Raw genomic sequence first — 18,477 nt, 5'->3', positions numbered from 1 at the left:
ATCTTTGATCAGTAAGAGAATCGAGAATTATGGGGAAGGATAGGAGTGGGCATGAGGAATGTTGGATCAACCATAATCCTATTGAATGGTGGAGTAGGCTCGAGGCACTGAACAGTTTACTCCTACTCAGTGCTTGGTCCTCTGCTCTTTGTGATTTTTATTAATGACTTAGAGGAGGGGGCTGAAGGGTGGATCAGTAAATTTGCTGATGACACCAAGATTGGTGGAGTAGTGGATGAGGTGGAGGGCTGTTGTAGGCTGCAAAGAGACATAGATAGGATGCAAGGCTGGGCTGAAAAATGGCAAATGGAGTTTAACCCTGATAAATGTGAGGTGATTCATTTTGGTAGGACTAATTTAAATGTGGATTACAGGGTCAAAGGTAGGGTTCTGAAGACTGTGGAGGAACAGAGATCTTGGGGTCCATATCCACAGATCTCTAAAGGTTGCCAGTCAAGTGGATAGAGCTGTGAAGAAGGCCTATAGTGTGTTAGCTTTTATTAACAGGGGGTTGGAGTTTAAGAGCCGTGGGGTTATGCTGCAACTGTACAGGACCTTGGTGAGACCACATTTGGAATATTGTGTGCAGTTCTGGTCACCTCACTATAAGAAGGATGTGGAAGCGCTGGAAAGAGTGCAGAGGAGATTTACCAGGATGCTGCCTGGTTTGGAGAGTAGGTCATATGAGGAAAGGTTGAGGGAGCTAGGGCTGTTCTCTCTGGAGCGGAGGAGGCTGAGGGGAGACTTAATAGAGGTGTATAAAATGATGAAGGGGATAGATAGAGTGAACGTTCAAAGACTATTTCCTCGGGTGGATGGAGCTATTACAAGGGGGCATAACTATAGGGTTCGTGGTGGGAGATACAGGACGGATATCAGAGGTAGGTTCTTTACGCAGAGAGTGGTTGGGGTGTGGAATGGACTGCCTGCAGTGATAGTGGAGTCAGACACTTTAGAAACATTTAAGCGGTTATTGGATAGGCACATGGAGCACACCAGGATGATAGGGAGTGGGATAGCTTGATCTTGGTTTCAGATAAAGCTCGGCACAACATCGTGGGCCGAAGGGCCTGTTCTGTGCTGTACTGTTCTATGTTCTATACTCCTGTTCACATTTCTTATGGAAGCAACCTTAGGATCCTTGGGCCTTGGCAGGGTGGAAGTTGAGATTTTCTAGGTGTGGAGATGCCGGCGTTGGACTGGGGTGTAAACACTAAGAAGTCTCTCAACACCAGGTTAAAGTCCAACAGGTTTATTTGGTAGCAAAAGCCACGAGCTTTCAGAGTGCTGCTCCTTCGTCAGGTAAGTGGGAATTCTGTTCACAAACAGGGCATGTAAAGACACAAATTCAATTTACAAAATAATGGTTGGAATGCGAGTCTTTATAGGTAATCAAGTCTTAAACGTACAGAATGTGAGTGGAGAGAGGGTTAAGCACAGGTTAAAGAGATGTGTATTGTCTCCAGCCAGGACAGTTAGTGAGATTTTGCAAGCCCAGACAAGTTGTGGGGGTTACAGATAGTGTGACATGAACCCAAGATCCTGGCTGAGGCTGTCCTCATGTGTGTAGAACTTGGTATCGGTCTCTGCAGTGGAGACGAAGGAGCAGTGCTCCGAAAGCTAGTGGCTTTTGCTACCAAATAAACCTGTTGGACTTTAACCTGGTGTTGTGAGACTTTAGGGAGAATCTAGGACCAGAGGGCAAAATTTCAGTCAAGGGTTGCCTATTTAAGATGGATGAGGAAGAATTTCTTCTCCAAGGTAAGGAATCTTTGGAATTCTTTACTGCAGAGGGTTGTAGAGATTGGGTCATATGTTCATGACTGAAATTAACTGATTTTTTTAATCAATAAGGGAATCGAGGCTTATGGAGATGATGCTGGAAAGTGGAGTTGAGAATTATCACATCAGATCAGTCATAATCTCATTGATTGGTGGAGTAGACTAAATGGGCTGAATAGCCTACTCCTGAGATAGTTCTGCAGCAATGTATTGGGACTGAGATGATAGGCTTCCAACAAGTTGTGGCAGTGAGTTGCAGCTCCTTAACATGGAACCATAGAAAATAGGAGCAGTAGGCCATTCGGCCCTTCAAACTTGCTCTGCCTTTCAATATATTTATGGCTGTTCCTCGTTCTCAAATATTCCTGCAGTCTCCCCATACCCTTTGATGCTTTACACTCAATCTAATTCCTCCTTAAATGTATTCTGTGACTTGGCCTCCACAACCAACAATTTCACAAGTTCACCACCCTCAAGTGAATAAATGTGTCCTCATCTCCATCCTAAAACTGCCTACCCTGAGGCCTGTGACCCCTTGTTCTAGAGACTGCCACCCCCAGCCAGAGGAAACAACCCTGCATCCAATCTGTCTAGCCCTGACAGAATTTTGTTTCAATTAAATTCTCCCTCAATTTTCTAAATTCCAGCGAATACACAAGCCTAGTCGGCCCAATCTGTCCTAAATGACAATCCTATTATCTTGGGAATCGGTGTGTTTGAACCTTCATGGCACACCCCCTATGGCAAGTATATTCCTCCTTTGATAAGGAGACCGCAACAGCACACAATATATTCCAGGTATGGTCTCACCAAAGCCCTGTACAGCTGCAATAAGATATTCTTGCTCCTTTACTCAAATTACCTTTGCAATGAAGACCAACATACCATTTGCCCTCCTACCTGTATGCTTGCTTTCACTGACTATTGTACAAGGGGTCACACAGGTCCCTTTGTACACACACATTTCCCAATCTATTTGAAACATGAAGCAGGAGGAGGCCATTCGGCCCTTTGAGCATGCACTGCCATTCATCACTTTCATGGCTGATTGTCCAACTCAATAGCCTAATCCTGCTTTCTCCTCGTAACCTTTGATCCCGTTTGCCCCAAATGCAATATCTAGCTGCCTCTTGAATACATTCAATGTTTTGGCATCAACTACTTCCTGTGGTAATGAATTCCACAGGCTCACCACTCTGGGTGAAGAAATGTCTCCTCATCTCTGCCCTAAAATGGTCTATCCTGAATCCTCAGACTGTGACCCCTGGTTCTGGATTCCCCCACTATCTGGAACATCCTTCTAGTCCTATTAGAATTTTTAAGTCTGAGATCCCTCCCCTCATTTCGTCTGAACTCCAGGGAAAACAATCCTAACCTAGTCGATCTCTCCTCGTACATCCATCCCGGGAATCAGCCTGGTAAACCTTCGCTGCACTCCCTCGAGAGCAAGAACATCCATCCTCAGTAAAGGAGACCAAAACTGCGCACACTATTCTATTTCATTTAAATAATCCTCTGCCATTGTGTTTCTCCATCCAAAGTGGATAGTTTCACATTTATCAATGTCACAATTAGGCTTACATTAACACTGCAATGAAGTAACTGTGAAAATCCCCTAGTTGCCACACTCCAGTGCCTGTTCAGGTACACTGAGGGAGAATTTAGCATGGCCAATGCACAACCAGCATATCTTTCAGACTGGGAGGAAACCGCAGCACCCAGAGGAAACCCATGCAGACACTGGGAGAACATGCAGACTCCACACAGTGACCCAAGCTGGCATCTGTCATGTATTTTCCCACTCCAACTTGTCTAAATCATTTTGAAACCTCTTAACCACCTTTGCTCCTTGTATTACCACCAGGTTTTGTGTCATCGACAAACTTGGAAATATTATTTTTGGTTTTCCTCAACCAAATGATTGAAGTATGTTGTGAATAGTTGGGGCCCAAGCACTGATTTATGTGGTACTTCATGCCAGGTCAAAAAAGACCCATTTATTTTATTGCTAACCAATTCTCCATCCATGCCAGTATATTACTCCCCTCTTCTCCCCTGCCACCCTGAAATCCTGTGCACTTAATTTTTCACATTAACCTCCTCTGTGGACTTTATCCAAAGCTTTCTGAAAATCCAAATACACCATATCCATTGGTTCACCTTCATCTAATCTATTCTACTAGTTACATCCTTGAATTTGCAGTATGTTTATCAAACATGATTTCCCTTTTGTAAATTGATAGTTTCGAAGTCCACATCAATGTGTCTTGCATCTTTTTATACAGACTCTAACATTTTTCCTTGCTATTAACTGGTCTGTTTTTCATGTTTTCTCCCTTTAGTGCGGTTGCATTTGCCATTAACCTACACTCTTGTTCAAGACAGATGTTTAATTAGTAAGATAATCATACAGTGCAGAAAAGAGAACACGCTGGCTTTGAACCCTAACCCCCCCTTCTGTAAATTTCCCCACTAGTAGCTGTTCCCAATCAATTTTGGCCAGATCCTGCCTTGTTTTATTAAACTCTGCTCTCCCCCAATCCAAAGCTCTTAAGTTTAAAGTTTATTTATTAGTGTCACAAGTTGCCTTACATTAGCACTGCAATGACGTTACTATGCAACTTGTCTCTTTCTTTGTCCATAACAAGCTTAAATTGTACCATGTTATGATCATTATCACTAAAATGCTCCCCCGTCACCATCTAAACCTGCTATCTGGCTTAATTCCCCAGAATTGGGTCCAGTATAGCTCCCTCCCATATTGGACCCTCTACATATTGGCCTAAAATGTTCTCCTGTACATGTCAAGAAATCCACTCCAATTACACCCTTAACATTATCTGTCCTAGTTAATGTTGGTAAAGTTAAAAGCACCTCCTATAATAACCCTATTGTTTTTGCGCACCTTCATGAATTGTGGGCACATTTGCCCCTCAATTTCCCATTGACTATCTGGGGGTCTATAATAAATACCTAGTAATGTGACTGCCCCTTTTTTATTCCTTAAACTATACTCAAAGCTTCATTCAACATCCCCTCCAAGATATTCTCACTGCAGTAACTGTTCCCTTGACTAATAATGCAATGCTTCCTCCTCTTTTATCCCCTCTTATCTCGCCTGAAGCTTCTATATCTTGGGATGTTGAGTTGCCAATCCTGCCCCTCCCTCAACCACATCTGTGGCTACTAAATCTCAAATTCCATGTGTCAATCATCACCCTTAACTTCTCTGTTTTACCTGCAACACTCCTGGCATTAGAGTCCATCCTGCCTTGGCTTACTCCCTTTAAATCTAATATAGCTGCACTCCCTTTGACTTGATTGTTTTGCTGTATACTTCTGTGCCCTTATTCTGCATCCCCTCCTGCTCAGTTAATTTAACTTATCGAGGGCTATGGGGATAAAGCTGGAAAGTGGAGTTAAAGATCAATACCTCAGATCAGTCATGATCTCATTGAATGTGGAGCAGGCTTCTGTTCCCAAGTCTCAATGGTCTTCTCTTTAAACCCTGTTGAGTGCCTCTCTTCTCTTTTAACATGGAAACCAGAACTGTGCATTGTACTCGAGTGACATCCCTATATTTCTAATTCAAATCCACTTAAAAATGAGCTTCAATACTTGGTTTGCATTTGTCACTAATTTTATTTCTATATCTGTATTTCAGGATTCCTTTACTCTACCCCATTTTACAAAGTTTCTCCAAGTACTACATGGCCTCTAATTAACTTGCAACATCTCACATAACTCTGTCAATTTAAACACCCATTCTGCAAATTTATTGACTTAATAATGTCACCATCTGAAAATAAGATTTTGCTTCAAATTCCAGATTCTGGATCATTTGTGTGAATTGTGAAGTGGTCCCACTTCCTGCCCGTCTTTTAGTTGCTCTTAGCTATTACTGTTCAGCACTAACTAGTTTCTATTGGCCATCAGTCTGAGATAACTATGCAATTTTTTTAATTGAATGCCTTGTGAAAATCCAGCTATATTGTATCATTACAACTGTTTACCATTTTGTTTCAGAATTCAATAAGATTGAAGTGACCTCTTCTGGAAATTATGTTCACTATATTTTTTAGCTATTCCATTGTTTCCTACCAGTGACATGCTAACTTTTTGACTTGTTCATTCATTCCCTTTTAATGTTGGGGTTCTTGGACAATTAATGCAATATCTCTGATACCTCCTTTTTCTAATAAATTGACACATCTCTCTGCCAATCTTTAAATTATCGAAGGGTTTTATCTTAGTTGTTTGACTGGTTTATCATAAGCCCCACATTTTATTTTGCATGCCTGTGCTATCTGGGTAAGTAGAGGATAAGTAACAATCCATTAATACAATTTCAATTTGCTTGTGGTCCTTTAATTATCCTGATTCTACTTTTGTGTGTAAATACTTCATTACTTTATCTTTGATACATTTTATGGTAATACTTGTGCCTTTCTAACTTCTTCCCATTCTCTTTTTTTTCCTTTAATATCTATGGATTTGGATTTGTATTTCAATCTGTTCTTATGTCTGTATTAATTCATGGTGTGCCATTATTGATTAGCTTCCCATGTTTAAAGGAATATTTTTGAACTCCATACTGATTTTCAAAAGGAAATTCCCACCTGTGCTGCTTATTGTTTGGTGTACCTTCTCTAGTAAAATTCTCTTCCCTTCAAACTAAGCTTTTTTTCCAATTTATTGCTGGTCTCATTGAATTTATAATTTACTTTTGGAAACAAATTTCTGGGATCTTCAATTTAAATCCATTAGTCTTTATAAATGTTGAATTATATAATCTTTATTTCAGTCACATTTTAGGTGCTCTAACATCTAAGTATTTGGACCCAGATCACCTTGCCTATATTGTCATTTGAAAGTTGTGTCTGTAGATTGAAAGCTGGTTGTAAATCATCAATTCCTCCCAAGGTGTAAAAAATTAATGGGAAATAATTAGCTCCTTTAAAAATTGAATTGTTTGCATAAACATCTTCAACATTGATTGATTTGAAGTGCAAAATGAAAGTGACGAGTCTGTGGATGAATACTGGAATAAAGTTGGTGCAAAGCCCAAGTCAGCCACTTCAACACATGGTGATGCAGAACATGGTAAGAATATGTTCACATTTTAACATACCACCTTTTCAAATTTTGCATCAAGTTAATTTTGAGTCAGTTCTACTGTTTATCTTAGAAATCTTAGAAATCTTATCATTCAATATTCAACAGTAAAATGTTCTAAGTATTTAAATAAGCACTTGAAATAGACCAAGTGCTGGAAAATGGGATCAGTCGAAGGGCCTCTTACTGACTTGAGTCCCTGAATATAACTGGAGCTGCTCTTGGTTGAAACTTTAAACATGCAAAGCAGATCTTGAGGTGCACTGGCAGCAGAGAAGATCAGTTGGAATATATTGTAGACTTGAAGCACCTGAGTGTTGTGCAATCAATTACATTAACTTTATTCATTCATAGGATGTGGGCATTGCTGGTTATGCCAGGATTTATTGCACTGCTGTTCATGTGGTTAAAGATATACACCCACAATGCTGTTAGGGAGAGAGTTCCAGGATTTTGACCCATTAACTCCACACTGATTTTCTAACCACCTGTGGTATATTGCACTGAACTATGCTTGCTATCTGACAATCAAAAGCAATATTTCTGAAAATTACATGGGTTAAGATGTAGAACACACATTTTGGACAGAACCGGCACTAAATGAGTGCTGTGCTATTAAGATTTGTACTTAAGCCTGGTTTTAGTTGGCAGTTTGGTCCAAATTGTTGATTAACATAATTTGATATTGCCTGGTAGTGCAGATTTTGTTTGCTGTGAGTAGCTGGTTTCAGGATGGCTCAAGGGTGAACTGGAAGTCAGTGGAGAAATTGTCACAAGTTTGGTCAGTTGTATGGTGAAAGGCCAAGAGCATTGGATTGCAGCAATTGTTTTCCCCAAACTTGCTACGTTGCTTATCAATATGACCCTTTGAGCTTCTTTGCATGTGTAAGTTCTTGGCTAATCATCAATCTCTGTTTCCCTTTCCACTCTATATTGCTTGATTCCCTTGAGTTTAAAAATCTAATGATCTTGATCCTGAATGTATTGAATTAGATTTCTACAAGATTCACAGTCCTTAGTGAAGACATTTCTCATCTTGTGCCCTAAATGACTGACCTATGCCTCTCCAGCCAGGAAAAACCATGCACTAAACATCTACCCTGTCAAGTTCTGTCTCTTTCAAGGCAATCAATTCTCATTGTTAACTCCAGACAGTACTTATGAATTAGGAGCAGGTCACTTGTTCTTCTCCTCCTCCTCCCTTGGCTTCAATGACCTTTCATCCCCTTCCCTTTGCATGTCAAGAATCTATTTATTCTGCCTTGACAAATTATTGAAAGGTTACTTCCACTGCCCTTTGAGAGAGAGTGCCAAAGACTCATGACTCAAATACTCCTCGTTTGTCTTAAGGGCAACTCCCTTATTTTAAGTAATCCCAAGTTAGAGTCAGGTTTCCAGCATGGAAACAGGCTGTTCAGCCCAACTTGTCCATGCTGCCCCCTTTTTTAAAGCCCTACGTTCGTCCCAATTGCCTGCATTTGGCCCATATCCCTCTATACCCATCTTGGCCATCTAACTGTCTAAATGCTTTTTAAAAGACAAAATTGTACCCCAACCTCTACTACCACCTCTGGCAGCTTGCCTGGACATACTTTTTTGTATCTCTCCCCTCTCACCTTAAACCTATGCCCTCTAGTTTTAGACTCCCCTACCTTTGGGAAAAGATATTGACTATTTAGCTGATTTGTGCCCCTCATTATTTTATAGACCTCTATAAGATCACCCCTTAGCCTTCTACGCTCCAGAGAAAAAAGTCCCAGTCTATCCAGCCTCTCATAACTCAAACCATCAAGTCCCAGTAGCATCCTAGTAAATCTTTTCTACACTTTCTAGTTTAATAAGATATTTTCTATAATAGGGTGACCAGAACTGTACACAGTATTCCAAGTGTGGCCTTACTAATGTCTTGTACAACTTCAAGACGTCCCAACTCCTGTATTCAATGTTCTGACCAATGAAACCAAGCATCCCAAATGCCTTCTTCACCACTCTGTCCACCTGTGACTCCACATTCGAGGAGCTATGAACCTGTACCCCTAGATCTTTGCTCTGTAACTCTCCCCAATGCCCTGACATTAAGTCCTAGAACATAGAACATAGAACATAGAACATTACAGCGCAGAACAGGCCCTTCGGCCCACGATGTTGCACCGACCAGTTAAAAAAAAAAACTGTGACCCTCCAACCTAAACCAATTTCTTTTCGTCCATGAACCTATCTACGGATCTCTTAAACGCCCCCAAACTAGGCGCATTTACTACTGATGCTGGCAGGGCATTCCAATCCCTCACCACCCTCTGGGTAAAGAACCTACCCCTGACATCGGTTCTATAACTACCCCCCCTCAATTTAAAGCCATGCCCCCTCGTGCTGGATTTCTCCATCAGAGGAAAAAGGCTATCACTATCCACCCTATCTAAACCTCTAATCATCTTATATGTTTCAATAAGATCCCCTCTTAGCCGCCGCCTTTCCAGCGAAAACAATCCCAAATCCCTCAGCCTCTCCTCATAGGATCTCCCCTCCATACCAGGCAACATCCTGGTAAACCTCCTCTGCACCCTCTCCAAAGCCTCCACATCCTTCCTGTAATGTGGGGACCAGAACTGCACACAGTACTCCAAGTGCGGCCGCACCAGAGTTGTGTACAGTTGCAACATAACGCCACGACTCCTAAATTCAATCCCCCTACCAATAAACGCCAAGACACCATATGCCTTCTTAACAACCCTATCTACTTGATTCCCAACCTTCAGGGATCTATGCACACATACACCTAGATCCCTCTGCTCCTCCACACTACTCAAAGTCCTCCCGTTAGCCCTATACTCAACACATCTGTTATTCCTACCAAAGTGAATTACCTCACACTTCTCCGCATTAAACTCCATCCGCCACCTCTCGGCCCAACTTTGCAACCTGTCTAAGTCTTCCTGCAAACTACGACACCCTTCCTCACTGTCTACCACACCACCGACTTTGGTGTCATCAGCAAATTTGCTAATCCACCCAACTATACCCTCATCCAGATCATTAATAAATATTACAAACAGCAGTGGCCCCAAAACAGATCCCTGAGGTACACCACTTGTAACCGCACTCCATGATGAATATTTACTATCAACCACCACCCTCTGTTTCCTATCCGCTAGCCAATTCCTGATCCAATTTCCTAGATCACCCCCAATCCCATACATCTGCATTTTCTGCAGAAGCCTACCATGGTGAACCTTATCAAACGCCTTACTAAAATCCATATATACCACGTCCACTGCCTTGCCCCCATCCACCTCCTTGGTCACTTTCTCAAAAAACTCAATAAGGTTAGTAAGGCACGACCTACCTGCCACAAAACCATGCTGACTATCACCTATCAATTCATTACTCTCCAAATAACTATAAATCCTATCCCTTATAATTTTTTCCAACATCTTGCCGACAACAGAAGTGAGACTCACCGGTCTATAATTCCCGGGGAAGTCTCTGTTCCCCTTCTTAAACAATGGGACAACATTCGCTAACCACCAATCTTCTGGTACTATACCAGAGGCCAACGACGACCTGAAGATCAGAGCCAGAGGCTCTGCAATCACTTCTCTTGCCTCCCAGAGAATCCTTGGATAAATCCCATCCGGACCAGGGGATTTATCTATTTTCAGACCCTCCAGAATATCCTGCACATCCTCCTTATCAACTGTAATACTGTCTATTCTACTCCCTTGCAACCCAGTGTCCTCCTCAGCTATATTCATGTCCCCTTGCGTGAACACCGAAGAGAAATATTGGTTCAATGCTTCACCAATCTCCTCCGGTTCCACACATAACTTCCCTCTGCCATCTATAACTGGCCCTAAACTTGCCCTAACCAACCTTCTGTTCTTGACATACCTATAGAACGCCTTAGGATTCTCTTTAACCCTATCCGCCAAAGTCTTCTCATGTCCCCTTTTAGCCCTTCTAAGCTCGCTCTTCAACTCCCTCTTAGCCAATCTAAAGCTTTCTAGTGCACTACCCGAGTGCTCACGTCTCATCCGAACATAAGCCTCCTTTTTCTTTTTAACCAACAAAGAAACTTTTTTGGTGCACCACGGTTCCCTAGCCCTACCAATTCCTCCTTGCCTGACAGGGACATACCTATCACAGACTCGCAGTAGCTGCTCCTTGAAAAAACTCCACATGTCGGACGTTCCCAGTCCCTGTAATCTCCTAGTCCAACCTATGTTTCCTAATTCTCTCCTAATAGCCTCATAATTACCCTTCCCCCAGCTAAAACCACTGGCCCGAGGTTCATGCCTATCCCTTTCCATCACTAAGGTGAACGTAACCGAATTGTGGTCACTATCACCAAAATGCACACCAACTTCCAAGTCTAGCACCTGGTCTGGCTCATTTCCCAGCACCAGATCCAATATAGCCTCACCTCTAGTTGGCCTGTCTACATACTGAGTCAAAAAACCTTCCTGCACGCTTTGAACAAAAACTGACCCCTCTAACGAGCTAGAGCTATAACAATTCCAGTCAATATTAGTCAAGTTAAAATCCCCCATAACAATTGCCCTATTACTTTCACTCCTAAGCAGGATTGACTCCGCAATCCTTTCCTCAACCTCTCTAGAACTTTTAGGAGGTCTATAAAAGACTCCCAACAGGGTGACCTCTCCTCTCCTATTTCTAATCTCCGCCCATACTACCTCAACAGATAAGTCCTCATCAAACCTCCTCTCTGACACTGTGATACAATCTCTGACCAATAATGCTACCCCTCCCCCTCTTCTACCTCCTTCCCTACTTCGACTAAAACATTTGAACCCCGGGACCTGCAGCATCCATTCCTGCCCCTGCTCTATCCATGTCTCTGAAATAGCCACAACATCGAAGTCCCAGGTACTGATCTGGTTCAATCTACCAAAATGCATCACCTCGCATTTATCTAAATTAAACTTCATCTGCCATTCATCAGCCCACTGGCCCAATTGATCAAGATCCCACTGCAATCCGAGATTACCTTCACTGTCCACTTTGCCACCAATCTTGATGTCATCTGCAAACTTGCTAACCATGCCTCCTATGTTCTCATCCAAATCATTAATATAAATGACAAATAACAGTGGATCCAGCACTAATCCCTGAGGCTCACTGCTGGTCACAGGCCTCCAGTTTGAAAAACCACCCTCTACAACTATCCTCTGGCTTCTGTCGTCAAGTCAATTTTGTATCCATTTCGCTACCTCGCTCTGGATCCAGTGAGATTTAACCTTGTGCAACCTACTATGCAGTACCTTGTCAAAGGCCTTGCTAAAGTCCATGTAGACAACATCAACTGCACTGCCCTCATCTACCATCTTGGTTACCCCTTCAAAAAAGCTCAATCAAATTTGAAACATGATTTGCCACACTCAGTTCTCGATTTTCCCCCACGAGGAAACATCCTTTCCACATCCACTCTGTCAATATCCCTTAGGATCTAATGTTTCAATCAAGTTGCCTCTTGCTTTTCTAAACTCCAATGGGTGCAAGCCTCACCTGCTCAATTTTTCCACATAAGACGACCACCAATTCCAGGTATTGGTCTAAGAACATTCTCTGAACTGCTTCCAATGCATTCGTATCTTCCTGAAGGAAACTACTATACAGCTACTCCAGATGTGGTCTTGTTCAATGCCCTGTATAACTGAAGCATAACTCCCATTTTTTGTTTTAAATACCCTCTGAATAAATGGTAACATTCCATTAATTTATGGTACATTTGTGCACTTAATCACTGCAATATCCTAGTTAGATTTGTTTAAATTCTTCCTTCCAAATTAGACAACTTCACATTCCCACATTATAGTCAATTTGCTATTTCTTTGCCCACTGAACCAATCTGTCTGTGACCTCTTCCCAACTTTCTTTAGCAATCATGCCTTTGGTCCCTTCATCCAAGTCATTTGTAAAATGTTGAGGCCCTCGTACTGACCCTCTACGGCCAAGTAGATGTTACATCAATGACCCATTTATACCAATCTTCTATCCATGCTAATATATTACCATGCCATGAGCTTGTATTTTCCACAACCTTTGATGTGCCTTTTGGAAATCGCATCTTCAGTGTCTGCTTTATCCACGGCATGTTACTACTTCAAAGAACTCCAATAAATTGGTTAAACACACATTCCCCCTCAATCATGTTGACTCACCCTGATTACCTTGAACTTTTCTAAATGCCCTACTTTAATGTCTTTAAAGCTTCTCTCAAGCATTTTCACTATGCCTGATAAGATAAATGGCCTGTAGTTTCCTGCTTTGTCTCCCTTCCTTTGTGAATAATGAAGTTGCATTGCTATCTTCCAATCTAATGGCACTTCCACCAAATCTAGGGAAGTTTTGGAAATCAAAACCAATGCATCTGCCATCTCCTTATTTTCCCTTATTAATTCTCTACTCATTTTCTATAGGACCTATACTCATTGTTTGCTTTAAAAATATCTATAGAAACTCTAGCTTTCTTCCTTAACTTTTTAGTTATTCTTGGCTATTTTTAATCTGTCTAATCTGATCGGTTACCCATCCTTTGCAATTATATGCTTTTTCTTTTAAGTTTGATACTAATTTTTTTTAAGTTAACCACAGATGGTGAGCCTTCCCTTTGAATTGTTAGTGTATTCTGAAATATCCCTTCAAATGTCTGCCACTGCATCTCTATTGACCTATCTGTTAACCTAATTTGTCAGTTCACTTTAGCTAGCTCTGGTTTCATGTCCTCCTAATTGCCTTATTTAAGTTTAAAATAGTCTTAAACCGACTTTTCTCCCTGAATCTTGATGTAAAATTCACTTGTATCGTTACTAGGATCACCTTCAGAGATAGCCTGCTGTTCTAAGAAACTATCCTGAAAATACTTGGGCTGCCTGCAAAAGGAATCCCTTTGTCCATCTGATGTTTCTAGTTATGTAGATTCAAATTTCCCATGATTATTGCTATACCTTTCTTGTATACCTCATCCTACCATGTGGTTACTACTATGGGAGTGGTGTAACAGGCCCTGTAAATGAATTATTGGGAAAGATGCTCTGATCTTGGTGCACGCACGCACGCGAAGAGAGAATTCGGCATTTCAGCCAAAGCTCCATTCACTTTCAGCAGCAGTGAGTGAGGTTGGAGATTTTTGGCAATACATCTACTCCAACTGCTTCTACACCCTAGTTCCCTGAACGCTAGTGTCAGCCCTCTCTTGTGCTAACGCCGTTACCTGAGCTTCCCCTGCACCTTATTCCTAGTTTCGTGTTCTTCCTAAATGTCATGTACCCTTCAATATTTAGTCCCTAATCTGTTATCCTGCAGCCATGTCTCTGTACTACCAATACAATCAGCTTCTCTTCTGAAATGCTATGTGCATTCCATTATGGAGTCTTGTTTTGTCTTTGCCTTGTTTTCTAATCTTTTAGATATATATACTCTGTCCCTTCCCGTGATTGGCTGTTCATCTTTTATTCCCATAATCAGTATCTTTCTCTCTCGCCTTATCTCTGAATTTGAGCCATTCCACTATTGGGGCCCATTCTACTTGTTTTTTTCCCCAACCACCTTTTTCCCTTTTTTCCAAGGCAACTTCATCTTTTTGTCTTTTTGGTGAGCTGAGGTCTGAATACCATGAATGGTTGTGATATCCACCTCAACTCTCTGGTGCTTGGTCTGTGATCACTGCCCACATGCCTGGATGAGTGACCATTCTTTGACTTGAGGAACATTTCCCATTCATGGATTATTGCACAAGTGGAATTAGATGATGCCATTTGAATGATGGCCGTAAAATATTCTTTTATAGAGAAACAACAGAAAATCAAAGCCACCTGCAAGCCAGTACCTCTTAAGAGAAATACACGGGAGTTTAATGAAATGGAGAGTTGGGATTCTTCCTGTTTGCATGGATTTCAAGGTATCAATTTGACCTATGATTATCTGTTTTCTAACTGACTCTGTGGATTTCATATGCTTTAATTGCCAAGTAATTGTACCTGAGTGTGAGATTTTCTTGAGCATTTGCAAATAACTTGGTTCCAATGGCCACCTTTTATATTCCGAAAAGGCAAAATTCTGAAATTTTATTTGAACACTTGTGAAAATGCTGAACCAGTGATAGACCATCTGTAAAATCTGAACTGTTTGCCTTTGTATTCTAGGAAATGCATTGAGAAGAGGAAGGACCAAAAAGATGTTAAAAAAAAATTCATGCCTTTGATACACCTGGGTTGACAGAACATTAAGTGCCTGCAGTGATTTAAATGCTGGTTAAAGAGAATAAATTAGTGAAAATGCAGCGAGTGGTGTCCTTGTGTTTAAGCTATTGATTCCAAAATTTGAATTTTTTGTTGATGTCTGCTCGCATATCAATTCTATATTCGAGAGTTTTTGTAGACTTTGGAATTCCAGCCACATTTTCAATCGCCTCCGAGCAATACAGCATGAAAACAGGCCATTGAGCCAACCAGTCCATGGTGCCCTCCCAGCTAGTCCCAATTTTCCTAATTTGACCCATATCCCTCTAATCCTTTCCCATCCATGTACCTATCCAAATCCTTTTAAAATATTGCTATTGTACCCGCCTCAACCACTGTCTCTGGCAGCTCATTCCATATCCGCGCCACCCTCTGCATGAACAATGATTTATTATTGTCATATGTATTAGCATACCCTTAAAGTATTGTTTCTTGCACACTATACAGACAAAGCATACCATTCATAAAGAAGGAAATGAGTGCAGAATGTATGTTAGTCATAGTTAGGGAGTAGAGAAAGATAAACTTAATGCAAGGGAGGTGCATTCAAAAGTCTTGATGGCAGCAGGGAAGAAGCTGTTCTTGAGTCGGTTGGTACGTGACCTCAGACTTTTGTATCTTTTTCCCGATGGAAGAAGGTGGAAGAGAGAATGTCTGGTGTGTGTGTGGGGTCCTTAATTATGCTGGCTGCTTTGCCGAGGCAGTGGTGTAGACAGTCGATGGCTGAGAGGCTGGTTTGCGTGATGGATTGGGCTACATTCACAACCTTTTGTAGTTTCTTGTGGTCTTGGGCAGAGTAGGAGCCATACCAAGCTGTGATAGAACTAGAATAATAGTGCATCTGTAAAGGTTGGTGAGAATTGTAGCTGACATGCCGAATTGTAGCTGACTTGTCAGGGAAGGGGAGAGCTATCTGGATAATGTGTATAAAGAGAAAGTCACGCCCCTTAGACTGACTAACTTAGCTGGGGGTCAGGGGCAACAGGGAGTGGCTGCGGATGAGGTGGGCAGTGGGGAGAAGAAAGGAAGTAGTTTGCGGGAGGTAAAGTCCCAAGAACCTCGGCCCTTAAATCTGTGCAACAGATTTGAGGTTCTTGCCACCAGTGTAGATGGGAAAAATGACTGCGAGAAGGACGAGCAAACTGTTGGCGGTACCAGGGTGAAGGGTGCTGCTGCAACAGAGAAATGTAGTAGTAATTGGGGATAGTGTAGTTAAAGGCATAGACACTGTTCTCTGTGACCAGGAGAAGCAATACCGTAGGTTGTGTTGCCTGCCTGGTGCTCGGGTCCAGGATGTATCATCTGGGCTGCAGAGGAATTTGGAGTGGGAAGGTGAAAATCCAGTTGTCGTGGTCCATGTAGGTGCCAATGACATCGACAAAACAGGAACTAAGGATCTGCAGAGGGAGTACGAAGAGCTCGGGAACAAATTAAAAAGCAGAACCAACAAGGTGGTAATCTCTGGATTAATACCTGAGCCACACGTGAATTGGCACAGGGTTAATAAGATTAAGGAGACGAATGTGTGGCTCAAGGATTGGTGTGGGAGGAATGGGTTCGAATTCATGGGGCATTGGCACCAGTATTTGGGCAGATGGGACGGTCTCCGTTTGAACCGTGCTGGGACCAGAGTCCTAGCGAATCGTATCACTAGGGCTGTAGATAGGGCTTTAATTTATGGGGGGAGGGTGCAGAGGTAAGAGGAATTACGAAATCAATGGTAGAGGAGAGGGAGCGAGTGCAAGTGAATGAGGGCATTCAAGGAGTTAAAGGAGTAGAGGGCGAGAGAGAGGTTGATGGCGTTTCATCAAATCTGGTCCAGATAAAAGCTGGAATAAAGACACTTTGCCTGAATGCATGAAGCATTCGGAACAAAGTTAATGAGTTGATGGTGCAAATCAGCACAAATGGGTATGATCCAGTGGCCATTACAGAAACGTGGCTGCACGGAGACCAGGACTGGGAGATGAATATCCAGGGGTATCAGGCATTTAGGAAGAATAGACCGGAAGGAAAAGGTGGTGGGGTAGCTCTGTTAATAAAAGATAATATCAGGGTAGTAGTGAGGGATGACAGGCTCTAAGGAACAAAACGTGGAATTGTTATGGGTAGAGATAAGGAATAGTAGGGGGAGAAAGACACTAGTAGGCATGGTCTATAGGCCCCCAAATAATAATGTTGAGGTGGGGAGGGCTATAAACAAGCAAATAATGGATGCGTGCAAAAACAGAACGGCAATAATCATGGGGGACTTCAACCTGCATATTGATTGGCTGACTCAAGTTGGAAGGGGTGGGATGGCGGAAGAGTTCTTAGAATGCTGTCGGGATAGTTACCTTGAACAGTATGTTACAGAACCGACGAGGGAACGAGTTATCTCAGATCTGGTAATGTGTAACGAGGTAGGTAGAATTAAGGATGTTCTTGTGAAGGACCCTCTTGGGTCAAGTGATCACAATATGGTCGAATTTCTGATACAAATGGAAGAGGAGAAAATAGGGTCCCATACCAGTGTCCTCTGTTTGAACAGAGGGAAGTACGATAGGATGAGGGCTGAATTGGCTAAGGTGGACTGGGAGAGCAGACTGGTAGGTAGGACAGCTGAGGAACAGTGGAGGATTTTTAAGGAGATCCTTTTCAGTAATTAGCAACAATATATTCCGGTGATAAAGAAGGACTGTAAGAAAAGGGATAACCAGCTGTGGATAACGAAGGAAATTAAGGAGAGTATTAAATTAAAGACCGATGCGTACAGAATGGCCAAAAATAGTGGAGAATCGGAAGATTGGGAAAACTTTAAGAAAGAACGACTAAGAAAGCGATAAAGAAAGGAAAGATAGGTTATGAAGCTAGGCTAGCTCTAAAGATAAAAGATGATAGTAAAAGCTTTTACAAATATATAAAAAGGAATAGAGTGGCAAGAGTGAATGTTGGACCCTTGGAGGACGAGAGGGGTGATTTAATAGTGGGAAATGAGGAAATGGCTGAAACTTTAAATAAGTTTTTTGTGTTGGTGGAAGACACTCATAGTTTACTGAATATTAACGATAGAGAGTTGGTAGGAGGAGAGGTACTCAATACAATTAATGTTACCAGGGAGGCAGTGCTGGGTAGACTAACGGGACTGAAGGTGGACAAGTCCCCGTGCCCGGATGGAATGCATCCCAGGGTACTGAAAGAAATGTCAGAGGTAATAGCGGATGCATTGGTGGTTATTTATCAAAATTTGTTGGATTCTGGGGTAGTGCTGGCGGATTGGAAAACAGCTAATGTTACGCCGCTGTTTAAGAAAGGAAATGGGCAAAAGGCGGGTAACTACAGG

The 18,477-nt window shown here is 42.0% G+C and overlaps 1 protein-coding gene across 1 annotated transcript in view; it reads left to right on the top strand.

Annotated features, from left to right (window-relative positions):
- Positions 1–15,195, top strand: part of LOC144495511 (uncharacterized) — a 66,721-nt gene extending 51,526 nt beyond the window's left edge. Inside the window, exons 4-6 of the mRNA XM_078215527.1 lie at positions 6,790–6,885; positions 14,705–14,815; positions 15,060–15,195. Of these exons, the coding sequence (XP_078071653.1) occupies positions 6,790–6,885; positions 14,705–14,815; positions 15,060–15,118 (266 nt within the window). The 3' untranslated portion in view covers positions 15,119–15,195. The remainder of the gene's footprint in view (positions 1–6,789; positions 6,886–14,704; positions 14,816–15,059) is intronic.
- Positions 15,196–18,477: the final 3,282 nt, after the last annotated feature.

The sequence above is a fragment of the Mustelus asterias genome, chromosome 7, assembly GCF_964213995.1.
Source record: "Mustelus asterias chromosome 7, sMusAst1.hap1.1, whole genome shotgun sequence".
NCBI lineage: Eukaryota > Metazoa > Chordata > Chondrichthyes > Carcharhiniformes > Triakidae > Mustelus > Mustelus asterias.
The sequence above is the reverse complement of the archived record's forward strand: the minus strand, read 5'-3'. Positions and strand labels throughout refer to the sequence as shown.